General features: G+C 40.5%; 1 protein-coding gene across 1 annotated transcript in view; it reads left to right on the plus strand.

The window, feature by feature from the left end:
- cnksr2a (connector enhancer of kinase suppressor of Ras 2a) overlaps positions 1 to 16250 on the plus strand; it is a 481257-nt gene that overhangs the window by 130224 nt on the left and 334783 nt on the right. Inside the window, exon 4 of the mRNA XM_060832965.1 lies at positions 4477 to 4564. Within this exon, the coding sequence (XP_060688948.1) occupies positions 4477 to 4564 (88 nt within the window). The remainder of the gene's footprint in view (positions 1 to 4476; positions 4565 to 16250) is intronic.

Raw genomic sequence — 16250 nt, forward strand, 5'->3', positions numbered from 1 at the left:
ATAAAGTGCAGTGTAGATATGGTAAAATTGGTTCTGTCCTGTGATTAACTGTGCTTGAGAGAACATTTTTAACTTATAAAGTCATAAATTGGGCTATAATTACAAGACACATATTATTTTATGTTGCGTTAATAGTTTTCAGCCTTATTCTATATTTGCCAGTAGTTTTGTTTAAGTTGCTTTTATTGAGCCATTTGACATGGATAAATCTTCAAAGAATGCTAATGCAGGTAATACTTTGACCATTGCTCCCATCAGTAACTTCAGTGGCATTAATTTCTCTACCGAGAGTGAAAGCACAGTAATATTGACAGGAGAAGATCATGTCAACAAAATTGAGAGATTAGTTAACTGATTTATTGTTTGCAATTGACCACTGATGGCAACTAAAGTTCTAACTAAACCAATGGTATGGAATGATAATGCCTTGACCAACCAGGTTTGAATTGTTGCTATTGAACCTGCAGACAATAGTGATGAAGGTGGGGGGAGGGCTGTTCCAGCTTGCTGGGATTTACTGCGAGTCAGAGATTGCCAGTTTGAATGCAGGTTTAGGAGACCACCTGGCTCAGTGCTCTGACAACTGTCTGAAACTTCACGAAAAACAGTTGAAGATAAAACGGTCTTCATTTCTCTCACCCTTTCACTTCTTGCTCACCACTCCCTAGTCCCATCCACTCCAAGCCATAGAGTTCCTTTGCCTGGCTACTTACCATACCATCTCAGTCAGCACTCAACACGGGCAGACCTCGGGACTCGTGCTGAGATTAAATAAAGTTCCACGATTGGACATTTTCCTGTTTTTCAGGTGAAGTATTTTGCCAAGTCAGATACATTTTGTCTAGTCCACCATAGCTCCCGGAGACTTTTCTCACTCAATCTTCAGTTTTGCACCTCACTTACAATATAGCTGGGCTCTATGTTGCCTGAGTCATGGAACCGTGCAGCAGGAGTGTGACAAGTGATTGCTGCTGCACTGGTGCCATATTTGAAGCCTAGCTCCACACCACCTGAGATGCTGAAAGCAAGGAACTCTTTTTTTTAATTCACTCTTGGAATGTGGCTGCCAGAAAATGTTTTCCATCTCTAATTCCCCCTTGAACCACAGTGGTCCATTTCCTGCAGGTAGACCCACAATACTGTCAGGGAGAGAAATCCAGGTTTTTGACCCAGTAACAATGAAGAAACGATGATATATCTCCAAGTCAAGACAGTGGATGGCAAAGAGGGGAACTTGCAGAAGATGGTGTTCCCAGCTAGCAGCTGCTCTTGTCCTTCCAGGAGAAAAGTTGTGGTGGACGTGAAATGTTAACTCTGTTTCTCTCTCCACGGATGCTGCCAGACCTGCTGAGTTTCTCCAGCATTATGTGTAGAAATGTACTTTTGTTGTGGCGAAAAGGCCGCTCTTGTGCCTGTAGGGCTCTAATAAGCAGAGATGTTATTTCAAGCATATATGCAAAGGAGCAGTTATTTTCCTCTCTGGAAGTCTTATAGACTCCATAAAGTGTGCAGGTCACACAGATAGCCATCCAGTCCCATTCTGTGCTAGGTAATCATGCAATTTTAAGACTTACTAGTCATCCGACATCCTGTTTTTGGGACTTCCTGCATGTTTTGCATGTAGTACACATATACAACACAACATTACCATGTATAGCCTACGATTACCTTCTCTATTGTCCTCCTACGCACTTAATCATTGCATATGAAGTAAAATGAAGATTGATAAATATTTTTGGAGAGAGACACAAAAGACAAAGAAAGAAACAAGTATAGAACACTGAAGTAATGAAATGCTTCACAAGTCGTAGAGTCATAGAGCTGTACAGCATGGAAACAGACCCTTCGGTCCAACTCGTCCATGCTGAGCAGATATCCTAAGTTAATCTAGTCCCATTTGCCAGCACTTGGCCTAGATCCCTCTAAATCCTTCCTATTCATATACCCATCCAGGTGACTTTTAAATGTTGTATTTTTGGCAGCTCATTCCATACACTCACCACCCTCTGCATGAAAACATTACCCCTTAGGACCCTTTTAAATCATTTCCCTTTCACCCCAAACCTATGCCCTCTAGTTCTGGACTCCCCAACACCAGGGAAAAGACTTTGTCTATCTATCCTATCCATGCCCCTCATGATTTTATAAACCTCTATGAGGTCACCCCTCAGCCTCCGATAACAACCCCAGGCTATTCAGTCTCTCCCTGAAGTTCAAACCCTTCAAACCTGGCAACATCCTTGTAAATCCTTTCTGAACCCTTTCAAGTTTCACAACATACTTCCTATAGGAGGGAGACTGGAATTGCACACAATATTCCAAAAGTGGTCTAACGTATATCCTGTGCAGCTGCAGCTGCAGCATGGCCTCACAACTCCTATACTCAATGTTCTGACCAATAAAGGAAAGCATACCAAACATCTTCTTCACTATCCTACCTATCTGCGACTCCACTTTCAAGGAAATCAATTTTTTGTGACTACAGTTGTTGATCAATAATAACCTGCAGTGTCAGGACAGTGGTGTCATGGTTATGCCATTGGACTTGTAATCTGGTGACTGAGGTGAATGCAATGGTACGATACTATGACAGCAGGAGAAATTTAATTTTAATTCTTCAAATCCGGAATCGAAAGCCAGTCTCAGCAATGACGACCATGAAACCCAGCTGCTTCACTAATGTCCTTGTGGGAAGGAGATCTGCCATCCTTAACTGGTCTGGCCTGGTCTGGCCTACATGTGACTCCAGATCTACTGCAATATTATAGATTCTGAAATTACTAATTAGAGATGGGAAGCTAATTAGAGATTGGCCTTGCCAGTGCCACCCATATCCCATTTTTTAAAAAGCCACTTATTACGTTCGTTGAATGCATCAGCTCTAACCTTCACTACATTTTGGAGGAAGTCAGGTAGCTAAATAGCCGAAATCCCTGCTTCACAAGCCAGGCGATCAGTGAGGACTGCAATAGCGCACCCTGTGGAGAAGCAGTGTATTTCTGAATGCAACCTCTGGTGTTCCACATTTAATTGCACGAGTACATTACTGTCAGATTTACCCCGTAATAACAGTAACTGTTGTTAACCCTATTGTTATTATTACACCGAAATCAAGCCAAATAGCTATCTGACTGATATAGTACTTTGATAAGCATTAAACTGCACTGTAGTTTTGGGACTGCCTGAGAAAATAATTATAATCGTTATTGTTTTTATTCACATTGTTCTCCTGCTGTAATGATGATGTCTGCCAAGTCTCCTGACAGGTTTGCTCGTCTTTCAGCAGTGTCTTCTGTTTTCCTTGGTCCTCCAGTTACTCTTGAGCCGTTACTGTGAGCCTCAACCTTGTTTACATAATCTAGACTGACATCTCATCGCAGAATGAATGTGACATTGTCAATTGTGTAATCATTCAGATGAAATGTTAAGCTCAGGCTTCATCTGCCTGCTCCCATGATTCAAGTGAGTGCTCAAGATCGTGCAGCAGTGTTAAGTGAAGCAGATGGCATTTTATCGGTGACCTGGGCACAACTGTTTGTCAGCCACCACTGAAACAACAAATGGCAGTTTGCTGCTGCTTGTGGAATATTGTTGTGTGAGATATAGCTGGCACATTCGTCTGCATCACAGCACTTTGAGCATTTAAAAGTAACTCATGGTATAGGAGGCATTTTGACATATTGCTTAGGTGATAAAGCACAGTATAGATTGAAGTTCTGCTTCTGCTTCCCTTTTCAATGTTACACACCACCAACTTGATGTAATTCAGTGAGAGCACACTGGTGTCAGGCTCCAAGCTGCCATGTGTGGAATTTGTTTTATTTCTTTGTACATGTTCAAGTGGCAAAATATCTTCAGTCCTTGCACCTATTGAATTAAATGTGAAAAATGCTTTTGCGGCAATGGGTCTTTCCTTGAACAGGAACAGGAATATGAAATCTCAATTTCCCCTCCGACATATCTCTACGGAGGCCAGTATCCCTTCATCAAGTCACTCTTTATTGACACGTGTACAGTACGTGGTCGCTAACCAACCAGCTCAGAGCCATTGGAATCTCTGCAGTATCTGTTTATATCTGTCAGCCAGGGCTCCCTGATTAGTTCCAATCAGGGAACACATACTCAAAAAATCCATTCCAATCACTTTTATGGTAAAAGCATCACCTGCACTTTACTCTTTGAACTTTAAAACTGAAGTGTTAGAAAAATTGTCCTCCATGAATTGATTATTTCTAGGCCCAGTTGTGTTTGGCACAATATTTAATTGTGTTCTGGTTGATATTCAAATTCAAATTATTTAGGTTCCCATTTTGTAGGAATCATTGGATTAACAATTTTATAAGACAAAAAAAACGGTTATTTACAGTTATGATGGCTTTTATGCTGTTTGACAGAAAGATCTTGATAAGATGTGGACCTGGATTTCAGATTTTTTTAACTACTATTGATCATGATTTATTCTCTTCTTTTTCCAAGATCTCCATTTGCTGCTGTGACAGACTATTCTGTTACTAGAAACAACGTAATTCAACTCTGTCTGGAACTCACCACTATTGTACAACAAGTAAGGAAACTCATTTTTCTGTTCAGAAGTTATTGTTTATTCACCACACAACTGATATTTTTCTATTTGTGTATGTAGCTGTTTCAGGTTTACCTGATCGAAATGAGCAATTTCTGATGAATAATGATGCCACATGTACTTAAAACTGGGTTGCAATTCCTCAAATTGAACAATATGCTGCCAACCTGACCCATAGGCAATAGATACAATGTGGGCATGCTAACTAAATATTTGCCTAATCATCTCACTAAAACAACCACAATTGCAAGTTTTCTACAGTTAAGCCAATGTGCTGAACTCTAAATGTTATCAGAAAAATCAAAATTTGAAAATGAATGAAATTAAAGCCATTTGGATTTTTTTTATGGAGACAGATAATATATAACACTCAGCAAATATCGTACGCAGAACTGAAGCTACCTTTTAGCCAAAAAAAATCATGCTGCTTTTCATCACTCTTTATTAACGTCTTTCCAGTAGAACCCAAACCCTTGCTCAGAATAAACTCCAAGCAATGGTTAGCTTGGGTTTAATTCAACTAATATCAATATTCTGTTAGAACTCAAGGTTACTTTTTTTTGTTGTTAAAGCTGCAACAACTCAGTTATAGAGAATAAAGTTACTTCCATTTAAGGGTCTATAAAATATGTCTTAGACCATAAGACCATAAGATATGCTACCATAAGTTATGCAGACCTAAGCCATTCAGCCCATCAGGTCTTCTCCGTTGTTCAATCGCGGCTGATATGTTTCTCAACCCCATTGTCCTGCCTTTGCCCGATAACCCTTGAAATCCTTACCAATCAAGGACCTATCTACCTCTGTCTTCAATACATTCCATGACTCGGCCTCTACAGCTCTCTGTGCCAATGAGTTCCACAGATTAACCACCCTCTGGCTGAAGAAATTCTTCCTCATCTCAGTTCTAAAGGGTCATCCCTTCACTCTGAGGCTGTGCTTTTGGGTCCAAGTCTCTCCTATTTATGGAAACACCTACTCCATGTCCACTTTATCCAAGCCTCTCAAGCCTCTGTAAGCCCTTCATTCCTGGTATCATCCTTGTGAACCTCCTCTGGACCCAGCCAAGGCCAGCATATCCTTCCTTAGATTTGGGGTGGAAAACTGCTCACAATATTCCAAATGCAGCCTGATGATTGCAGGGAGGACTGCAGATGCTGGAGATCAGTTTCAAAGTGTGGTGCTGAAACAGCACAGGCAACATCCGAAGAGCAGGAGAGTCAATGTTTCAGGCATATGAAGAGCTTATGCTTGAAACGATGATTCTCCCGCTCCTCGGATACACCTGACCAGCACCACACTTGCAACCTGACCAGAGCCTTATACAGTCTCAGCAGTACATCTCTGCTCTTGTATTCTAACCCTTGATTTAAAACTGGAAGAATTATGCAAATATTGTTGTTATGTCTCCTGGCAGTTTATCCATAAGAATCATGCTTACAATATCCTCACTACATTGTAGCACATGACCTGAGAGAATAAAGATCTCATACGCCATCTTACCTCACATTAGTTGAAATATGACATACTACTGAAAGCATACTCCTCTACTAAAGCACACTCGTTTAATATTAGCCAGACACTCCAGTGCCTAACGTCTGTACGTAACATTTAGTTATAATAACTGTTGTTGGATTCATCCGTACTCCAATATCCTTGACCAGTTCCTTATCTTACATATATGTATATATATTGTATATATATAGATAACGTATATATATTGCTGTAACAGGGAAGGTACACTGTTGAAAGCACATTGACACCAAAATTTGTCAGTAACAGTGGAAATAGATGAGTCCCCTGGGCCGGATGGGACTTATCCTAGGATTCTCTGGGAAACCAGGGAGGAGATTTCTGAATCTTTGGCTTTGATCTCTCAGTCATCATTATCTACAGGAATAGTGCCAGAAGACTGGAGGATAGCAAATGTTGTCTCCTTGTTCAAGAAGGGGAATGGCGACAACCCTGGCTATTATAGACTATTGAGCCTTACTTCGGTTGTGGGTAAAGTGTTGGAGAAGGTTATAAGAGCTAGGAATTATAAGCATCTAGGAAGGAATAAGGAATTAGGGATAGTCAACACAGTTTTTTGAAGGGTAGTTCATGCCTCACAAACCTTATTGAGTTCTTTGAGAAGGTGAGCAAACAGGTGGATGAGGGTAAAATGGTTGATGTGGTGTATGTGGCTTTCAGTAAGGCGTTTGATAAGGTTCCCCATGGTGGGCTATTGCACAAAATATAGAGGCATAGGATGGAGGGTGATTTAGTGATATGGATCAAAAAGTGGCTAGCTGAAAGAAGACAGAGAGTGCTGATTGATGGGAAATGTTCATCCTGCAATTTAGTTACTAGTGGTGTGCTGCAAGGATCTGTTTTGGTCCACCACTGTTTGTCATTTTTAAAAACAACCTAGATGAGGGCATAGAAGGATGGGTTAGTAAATTTGCGGATGACATTAAAGTCTGTGGAGTTGTGGATAGTGCTGAAGGATGTTGTAAGTTACAGAGGGACATAGATAAGCTGCAGAGCTCGGCTGAAAGATGACAAATGGAGTTTATTGCTGAAAAGTGTGAGATGATTCACTTTGGAAGGAGCAACATGAATGCAGCATACTAGGGTAATGGTAAGATGGTAGTGTAGATGAGCAGAGAGATCTCAGTGTCCATGTACATAGATCCCTGAAAGTGCAACCTAGGTTGATAGGGTTGTGAACAAGGCATGTTAGTTTTTATTGGTAGAGGGATTGTGTTTTGGAACCATGAGGTCATACTGCAGCTGTACAAAACTCTCGTGTGGCCACACTTGGAGAATTGTGTACAGTTCTGGTCACCGCATTATAGGAAGGATGTGGAAGCATTGGAAAGAGTTCAGAGGAGATTTACTAGGATGTTGCCTGATATGGAAGGTGGGTCTAATGAGGAAAGGCTGAGGGACTTGGGGTTGTCTTCATTAGAGGAAGATTGAGAGGTGATTTAATTGAGACATATAACATAATCAGAAGGTTAGATAGGGTGGACAGTGAAAGCCTTTTTCCTCGAATGGTGATGGCTAGCATGAGGGACATAGCTTTAAATTGAGAAATGATAGATATAGGACATATTCTGCGCTGGAAAAGCACAGCAGGTCAGGCAACATCCGAGGAGCAGGAAAATCGATGTTTCGGACAAAAGCCCTCCATTCCTGATGAAGGGCTTTTGCCCAAAATGTCGATTTTCCTACTCCTCGGATGCTGTCTGACCTGCTGTGTTTTTCCAGCACCACTCTAATCTAGAATCTGGTTTCCAGCATCTGCAGTCCTTGTTTTCACCTATCGATATAGGATAGATGTCAGACATAGTTTCTTTACTCAGAGAGTAGAAGGGGCTTGGAACGCACTGCCTGCAACAGGAGTAGACTCACCAGCTTTAAAGACATTTAAATGGTCATTGGATAGACATGTGGATGAAAATGGAATAGTGTAGGTTAGATGGGTTTAGGATTGGTTTCACAGGTTGGCGCAAATTCAGGAGCGGAAGGGCCTGTACTGTGCTGTGATGTTCTATGTTCTCTGTAACATCCTGATACTTTCTCCCACGTTTCAAATTTTGTAGCAGATGAAGTCTTCCATAGTGCAATGGTAGTTGTACTCATTACTTCTCCAAATCCAAAAGTAAACCCTTTATACTTTATCTGAATCAGCTTCTTTCACTTTTTGTAAGGTATGTTTTGATAATCCCTGCTTGCCTTCACAAACCACTGTCCAAAGAATTTAAAACCTTTGTTCTCTTTATGTGCATTAACTGGAATAAAACTTATAAAGTGCCCCAGAAAACAAATGTGGAGGATGATTTTACCGTAGGCTGTAAGCATAAAAATTAGAAGTGATGTGACTCATGATTAAACAAAAATTCAACACCTACTTTTTACAAGCAAGCTCCAAAACTAAAAATAGAGGTGACATTTGTTCATCACTATAATATTTCCAATGTGTGGGTAGCCTGATGAAACTGGGGCTGAAATGTCTACCTCCCTGCCAGATGGCTGTATATTTGAGCTTCCAAGGTTTTCTATTACTCAAACCTGCTAACTGCTGCTTGGGTGTGAATTTCACTAGTTCTTAATGTGAGTCTTGCGTAAGTGTACAGAAAATTTCTTGACATAAGGCATCTCCGTGTGGGCGCAGGAGTGGGAATCTTGGTTAGAAATAGGCTCCACATCCAGTGACATAATTGCTTCCTTATGCATATAGATTTGAATCCATAAGAGTATTGGAAGCTGTAACCTTTCTGACAACTTAGTCCAGTGACCACTTGACAAAGTCAGCCCTGCCAAACAAATGATAAAACCTTTAGGCCATCACAAGCACTATCTCAAGATGAGAAAGTGCACAATCCTGAGAGATATTAAAAGGAGAGACAAAGAATACAGAACCATGCTGCAGTATTTTCATCAAAGACCATGGAAATGCTGTACAAACCAAAAAGAAGCTTGTTGTGGATCTGGAAACCCTGAAATCTTTTGCATGGACTGAAAGAGGGGAAAGCAAAAGAAAGAGTTTGCAAGAGAATTGAGGCATTGAGAACATTTGCAAGCTTTCTAACCTGGTTGCCACTGATCGTTCTGAATGAAGCTTTACAATGTTGCCAAGTGTGAATCGTCAGTGGTGAAACATGTGTAAAAGGGCCAAGAATTTTACCTGAACTGTGTGTCACAAGTTTGTTGGTAAGGTACTTAAAATGTATGCCTTTGTCGTATTTTGAAAGCATTATGGGAAAAAAAGTCATTAAAAATGTAATGCTTTCTTTCCTTATTGGGTGGAAGTTTAATAAAGGTGACACTTCTCACGAAGGTTGTGTTTAAAATACCTCATAAAAGGTGAGAATGAATATTCTTGAAAGCCGAGCATATGTTGCCCATCCACCAGACTACTTCAGGGGACCGTTACAATATTTTGCTGTGGGTGTAGAGTTACTTATAGACCAGCCCAGGTAAGGATGACAGATTTCATTCCGTTACAGAAGTGTATGAGGTTTTTTTTTAACAACAATCAGTGAAGCTATTGAGGTTAGCTTTTTTGTATTCATGTTATATTAATTGAATTCAACTTGTGTTAGCTGCCATGATGGGATTTGAGCCCATTGACCTAGATTATTAGCCTGACACTCTGAGTTACGAGACTGACAGCATCAGTACCCCATCTCAGCCTGTGATCTGATGGCCATGAGGAAAGAATCCAAGCCAAGTGACCAATGAAAAGCAAGTGACCATTTTGCCACATGACACAAAAGAGGCAGCTTATTTTGGGATCCTGGCAGCAAGAGAGCATAGGAAAAAGAGAGAGAGAGCAAGAGAATGCATCTCCTGCTGTAAAGAGCAGGAAATGATTGCTTTTCTGTTAGTAACCAAGCAGGATGCTGGTGAGATTTGGTTTCTTGTTGAAAAGAGAACAACAGAGGAGGTGAGAATTTTGGCAAAAGAACAATGAGTTACTGAGGGGGTCTTTGCTGGTAGAAATTGATTCCAGAAAACTTTAGCAGAGCGGAACAATTCTTGCAAGACATGAGAAGATTAGAAATGACAAGGAAAAGTCAGCCATTTGGAAAGCTGGATCCTTACTCTCATAATGCTACATAACAGTTCAAAGTACGTGGTAAACTAAAAGGATTTGTAAGGCATATTTCAATTGTGTTAATTAGCTAATGCAGAAGTACTGTTGACTTAAGTTTGATGTATTAGTAAGGTATACTAAAATAGCTTTGAATGTGTGCCTGATTTGTTTCTAATACATGTATATATAGTTCATACATTTTTTTAAATGAATGAAATTGCACACCATATTTTAACGATGCATCCTGTTGCAAACAACTACGCAGGGACTGAAGTTTTATTACCATTGTGTGAGAAAGGAAATATCTCTGATTAGCATACTTTACACATTAGACATGAGATTTGCCTCCTGCACCCCCTCAGTCCTGCAATTTCCACACACTCTCAGCTGTTATACTGTTACATCTTGATAATTTAAAATCAAGCTGATACACCACAGTGCCAAACTTAACATAAGTACTTTCCTCTTAAATTTTGCACCTTTGTTGGGGATTTGCTTCTGACTGGCTCAGAATTTTTTCAGTGTTATTCAACCAAATGCTGCAAAAGCATAGCCTCTCACCACTGTGTGTTGTTAACTTACTTCCTATGAGTCATGGAGCTAGAAATGTAAATGAGCTCTTTGGGGACAGAGAAGTGTTGAAATTCTGCTGAATTTATTTAGTGTTTGCTGTTTTAAGAGAACTGTTGCCTACCTTTTATATCATGAGTCATCATCGGTAGAATTCTCATTTATAGAGGCCAACAGATATGGAGAAAGCTGCAAACTACCTCATATGAAACTGTGGGAGGCTTTGTTGAAATTTGATGCTTATTTAATTTCTTTTTGCCATTGCCTCTGTTTAGTGGGAAGATATTGAGTAAGATCGGTATGCAGGAGGACTAAAATACTTTCTCTGGGATTTCAGAAGGAAGTGAAGTCAGGCCCAATTGTAACTGCCAGGTTTTATTTTAATATTTGAAATTAGTCATCCCAGGAGAAGTGGTAATGGAGCCTGTGACTGTAAATGATTCCTCCTGTGAGACTGGTGCTTGTGGTGAATGGAGGTAGCACCCCAATCAAGGATTCTTATACTCCCGTTCCCCAATCCCCAGAACATCTTTTCAAACATCTTACTTACCATGACTTCATCTGGCCACTCCTCTGTGTGTTTCCCCAGGCTCCTGTGGTGGTTTTGAAATTGCATAAGCCCTTTACATTAAAATACCACCACCGCCCCAATGTTCTCACAGGGCTGTCATATTTTCAAATTAGTTTTCCCCCTTCTCAGCCTTCATTGGAAACCTTGAACAAAGTCAGAAATCAGCAAAGGGAAAATGAGCAGTTTGGGAGCCTGATATCCTTGGATTTAGAAGTGAACACATCCAATTTTAATTCTTCAAACATATTATTCTTACCTGGGTGGGGTGAGTAGGATTGGTGTTGTGAGCTTGAGAGGATGATGTTATGAGCAACCGTAAAAGCTGAACAATTAATCTGCTTATACTTCACAGTTGAAGAATTGTTTGGTGTTTGCAAGTTCTTTATTCTTCTGCAGTCAAAAGGTAAATGCCACATTGGACAGAAAAATTGTAGCTTTTAGCACTTGTCCATCAATTTTGTGTAATTTGTTATGCAATATTCCAGAATACAATATTCCAGAAAAACCTTGATTCCTGTGATTAGTTTCTCAGAATTTTCCCCATTCCTTTTCAGCTTTTCTCATGTTAAATGGGACAGTATAACACTGTATTAGTTGATTGCTCCTTCACATCATTTTTAAATTTGGGCATGGTTCTGTAACTGGATGCCTTTCCTGACACAAGCCCAAATCATTTATACAGGATGGAAACTGGCATTGATACACACTGGCCTTCTAGCATTAGTGACTCATTGCTTTTGAGGCCAACAAATCCTGGACAGGAACTTGAATCCAGGCCCCTCTGGCTCAGAGGGGGAAAACTGGACACTCCAGCTCCTGATGTTTTTTTCTCTCTGATTATTTTCCTCTCTCCTCCTATGGAATCGTACCTTTATTATGACCAGCCAAAGTTCACAGCTGGCAGGTGGGTGGAGGGGTGAGAGCTATGAATGTCTGTACATTGCAACAACGTGACAGCCTGCACATTGCATATCCCCTGTGAGGATTGTTGTGGACTGAAATTCCTTCACGTTGCTGCAAACCTTTTACACAAGTGATTTCAGGCTTCATCACAGAAATGCGGAGGGCAAATACAAATGTCATTTGGCACAGCATCAACTGGAATATTCCTCAGGAACATGCAATCAAGTGTGGAACTTGGAAAAATGCAAAATCTATTGACAGTACGAAAAAAGACATCTTGCAGCCAATAATACAGGAGTTGAGTTATGTTGGCTGAAGTACAAGTGTGGGATTCAGGTGAAGCTCATTATACACTTGAGTGTAAGACAATGTAAGGCAAACATTCACAATTTCTAAAAGCTATTTTATGTTTTAATCTTCTTGCCCTTACAATCTTATATAACTTATCCTATCGCGCCAGAATCTTGTTCTGCAGATTCTGCCATTTTTGAATTGGCTTTGTTTTCTTGATATTGGCAATTTGGAAGAGGAACGTTAGGAACAATTTGTGATAAAGCTACATTGAAACACTGCAACACAAAATCTATTAATAGCTGCAGTGCGCTATTTGATTTTGAAAGTGGAATTTTGGAAAAAGATGGAACAAATAGTTAAAACTAGCAAGTGGCTCTTGCTTGTCATACGGACCGACATTTTAGCAATGCTGCCATGATCAGTGTTGGGTCCTGAGCCTACGTAGGTGAATAGCTGGATAATTTCAGGATATCTGAAGAAGGTTATCAAAAGCTGTGGCAGGATATAGATCAATTGAAATGTTGGGGAGAGAAATGGAAGATGGAGTATAATTGAGACAAGTGAGGTGATGCATTTTGGGAGATGAATTGTGAGAGGAAATACAGTAAATGGCAGGACCCATAGGAGCATTGATATACAGAGACATCTAGCGATGCAAATCCATAGTTCCCTGAAAGTGGCAGCACAAGTGGATTAGTTGGAAAGAAGGCATGCTTGCCCTTATTGGTGGGGCATTGAGTACATAATTTAGCAAGTTGTCTTGCGGCCATACTTTGAATACTTTGGAGAGGTTGCAAATGAATTAAATTGAATTGAATTTCTTGTCACGTGTACCAAGGCATAGCGAAAAGCAAAAGAGGTTTACCAGAATGTTGCCTGGATGGAATTGTGTTAGCCATAGGTTGGATAGACTTGGATTGTTTTCACTTGAGTGTCAAATGCTGAGGGGCGACATGATCGAAGCATATAAAATTATGAGAGACATAAGTAAGGTATTGGAGTATTTTTCCCAGGGTGGAAATGTCAAACACTAGGGGGCATAGGTTTAAGATGAGAGGAGGAACATTTAAAGGAGATGTGCGAGGTATGTTTTTCACACAGAAGGTAGTAGTTGCCTGGAAGGCGCTGCCAGGGGAGATGGTAGAAGCAGATACAATAGCCACATTCAAGAGATATTTAAACAGACATATGACCAGGCATAGAATAGAGGGATATGGATCATGTGCAGGCAGATGAGGTTAGTTTGGAAAGGCATCATAGTGGGCTGAAGGACCTGTTCCTTTGCAGTACTATTCTATGTTCTATGGCATGTGAAGTCATGCATGGGTCAGGTGTGCAGTTTACAAGGATCAAGAGTGGACAGGTCAGATGTACCAAAGTCCAGAGGAGGATTTGGCCTCTTGACAAAATTCAAGTCAATGGAATATTAGGTACATTGGCAATGTGATACAACATTGCTTAAGGGGCAATAGACAGCGACTGGTGGTGATTGGCTGATTTTCAGATTAGAGAAAGGCATGTAGTTGTGTTTTCCATTGGCTGGTCTTGTTGCATAAGACAGTTAACAGCTGAAAGAATTAATTGATGAGCTGATGAGATGAGGTCCACCCATTGAATGTAACGGACTCTTTCTGGGAGGAGCATCTAGTGTTTAAGTATGAGTTTCCACATAGCTATGCAGTAATGTGTATGTCACCTTAAGTCTTAAAACCAGCTAGTATGGAACCTATCTGTAATGTCATGTAACTAGCAATGAAGTACTAAATAATAAGCACACTCTGTATAGCAAGATAGGGCCTCATTTCTGGCAAGGATGTCTTTGGGCATCATTTCAATGAGGTAGCAGTAACTATGACTAAAGCAAGTAAGAAGATCTAGTAGCAGTGAATCTTTCCATATCATCTCTGATGATACTGGTGGACAATAACCACAACATCAACCAGATATTAGTACCACTATCCTTTATGATGTGTATTAATCGCTCAGACTTGGTTCGATGGGACATCATTTCAAGATATAAAATGATAAGCACTTGAAAATGTAGCAAACAGTGAAAAGTAAAAGAGTTCAGGAGGGCAGTGCAGAGGGTGGATGTGTAGCAGATGGACTTTAATGTACAGAAGTGTGAAAGTGATACATTTGGTAAGAGGAATCAGGAAAACAGCATACACCAAGTAATGTAAAATGACATGGACATGCAGGAATAACAGGTCGAGGAGGTTATTTCACATGTTCTTGAAGGTGGAAAGATAGATTCAGATTAGGATAAGAGGGGATTCTTGGGATTCTTGGCTTTAATAGTAGAAAATGCAATATAAATTTAATAATAGAAAACATCCAGAATAGAAAACATAATTCAAAAGCAAAGATGCTATATTAAAGGATTATAAAACACTGGTTAGGTGAAGTAGTGTCCTTTGATCAAAGATTATAGGTTTTGGAGACAGAGGAGAGAAGACTGATGTGGAAAAGCTACAGAAACTAGAGGTATTCTCTTTAGAGTAAGGATGGAAGCGAGCAAAGTTAAGAGGAGATTTGACGCATGTACTAATCGCTCAGACTTGGTTCGATGGGACATCATTTCAAGATTTAAAACTTGAAAATGTAACAAACAGTGAAAAGTAAAAGAGTTCAGGAAGGCAGTGCAAAAGGTTCAAAGTCCTGAAGTGTTTTAATTGAGTAAATAGGGAGAAGCAATTGTAATGGCAGCAGGGCCGGTCGTCAGAGGATGCAGACTTGAGGCACTTAGTAAGAAAACATAAATGATATGAATCCCTAGAGTGTAGGAGCAGGCCACCCACTCCATCAAGTTCACTCTGACTGTCTGAAGAGCATCCCACAACCTTCACTTCCCTTGGCCAATCTACCTAACCTATGTATCATTGGACTGTGGGAGGAAACCAAAGCAAATCGACATAGACGCAGGGCGAAGTTTCAAACTCCACAGTCACCCAAGGCTGGAATTGAACCTGGGGCTGTGAGGCAGCAGTGCTGCTCATTGGGCCACTATGACACCTGATGACAGAACATATCCACTTGGCTTTTGTGATCTGGAACGCATTGACTGAAAGAGTGGTGAAAGAGATTATAACATTCGACTACATTAACAAAAGTCAACTACATTGCCTCCATCATCAGACCACACAAGGACAGCAGATTTCCTTCCTTAAAAGACATTGGGGAAACTAATTTTTTTTTAATGAAAACCAATGATATTGTATGGTCACTGTTAGTGTGAGTAACTTTCAACTTAGATCTTAGTCATTGAATTTTCAGTTGCATATTGCAGCCATAGTGAGACACATCCACACAGTATTATCCAGAGACTCAGGTTTGTTATTCTGGTGACATGACCACAAAAGAGGTGGAATTTCCTTTCAGTTGAAGTGTATTGCCAAGTGAAATCGATGTCTCATTTCTCACATAATTTTCCACTCTTCACCCTGTCGATAATGTCACCAGCTTCTTAGGTGCCTTTGTCATTTTGCGAGAGCTGGAATGCTGGGACTTTTCAGAGTTCACGGCCCTGACGTGAAATTTAATGCTCAGTTGCTCACCAGACCAGATGCTGCAAACCAGGACCTGCCACTCACACTGTGGTGCTGGACCATCATAGCTGACGACATATCCGAGAAAGGAAAACTTGCTCCCTGCCTCACAAACAGGGTTCCAGAAGCTGGTAGGCTGTATTGTGGAGAGGAGGCCTGTCCTCTTTCTACTTGACTGTCATGGGAGGCCAAGTT

The sequence above is a fragment of the Hemiscyllium ocellatum genome, chromosome 12 (assembly GCF_020745735.1).
Source record: "Hemiscyllium ocellatum isolate sHemOce1 chromosome 12, sHemOce1.pat.X.cur, whole genome shotgun sequence".
Classification (NCBI taxonomy): Eukaryota; Metazoa; Chordata; class Chondrichthyes; order Orectolobiformes; family Hemiscylliidae; genus Hemiscyllium; species Hemiscyllium ocellatum.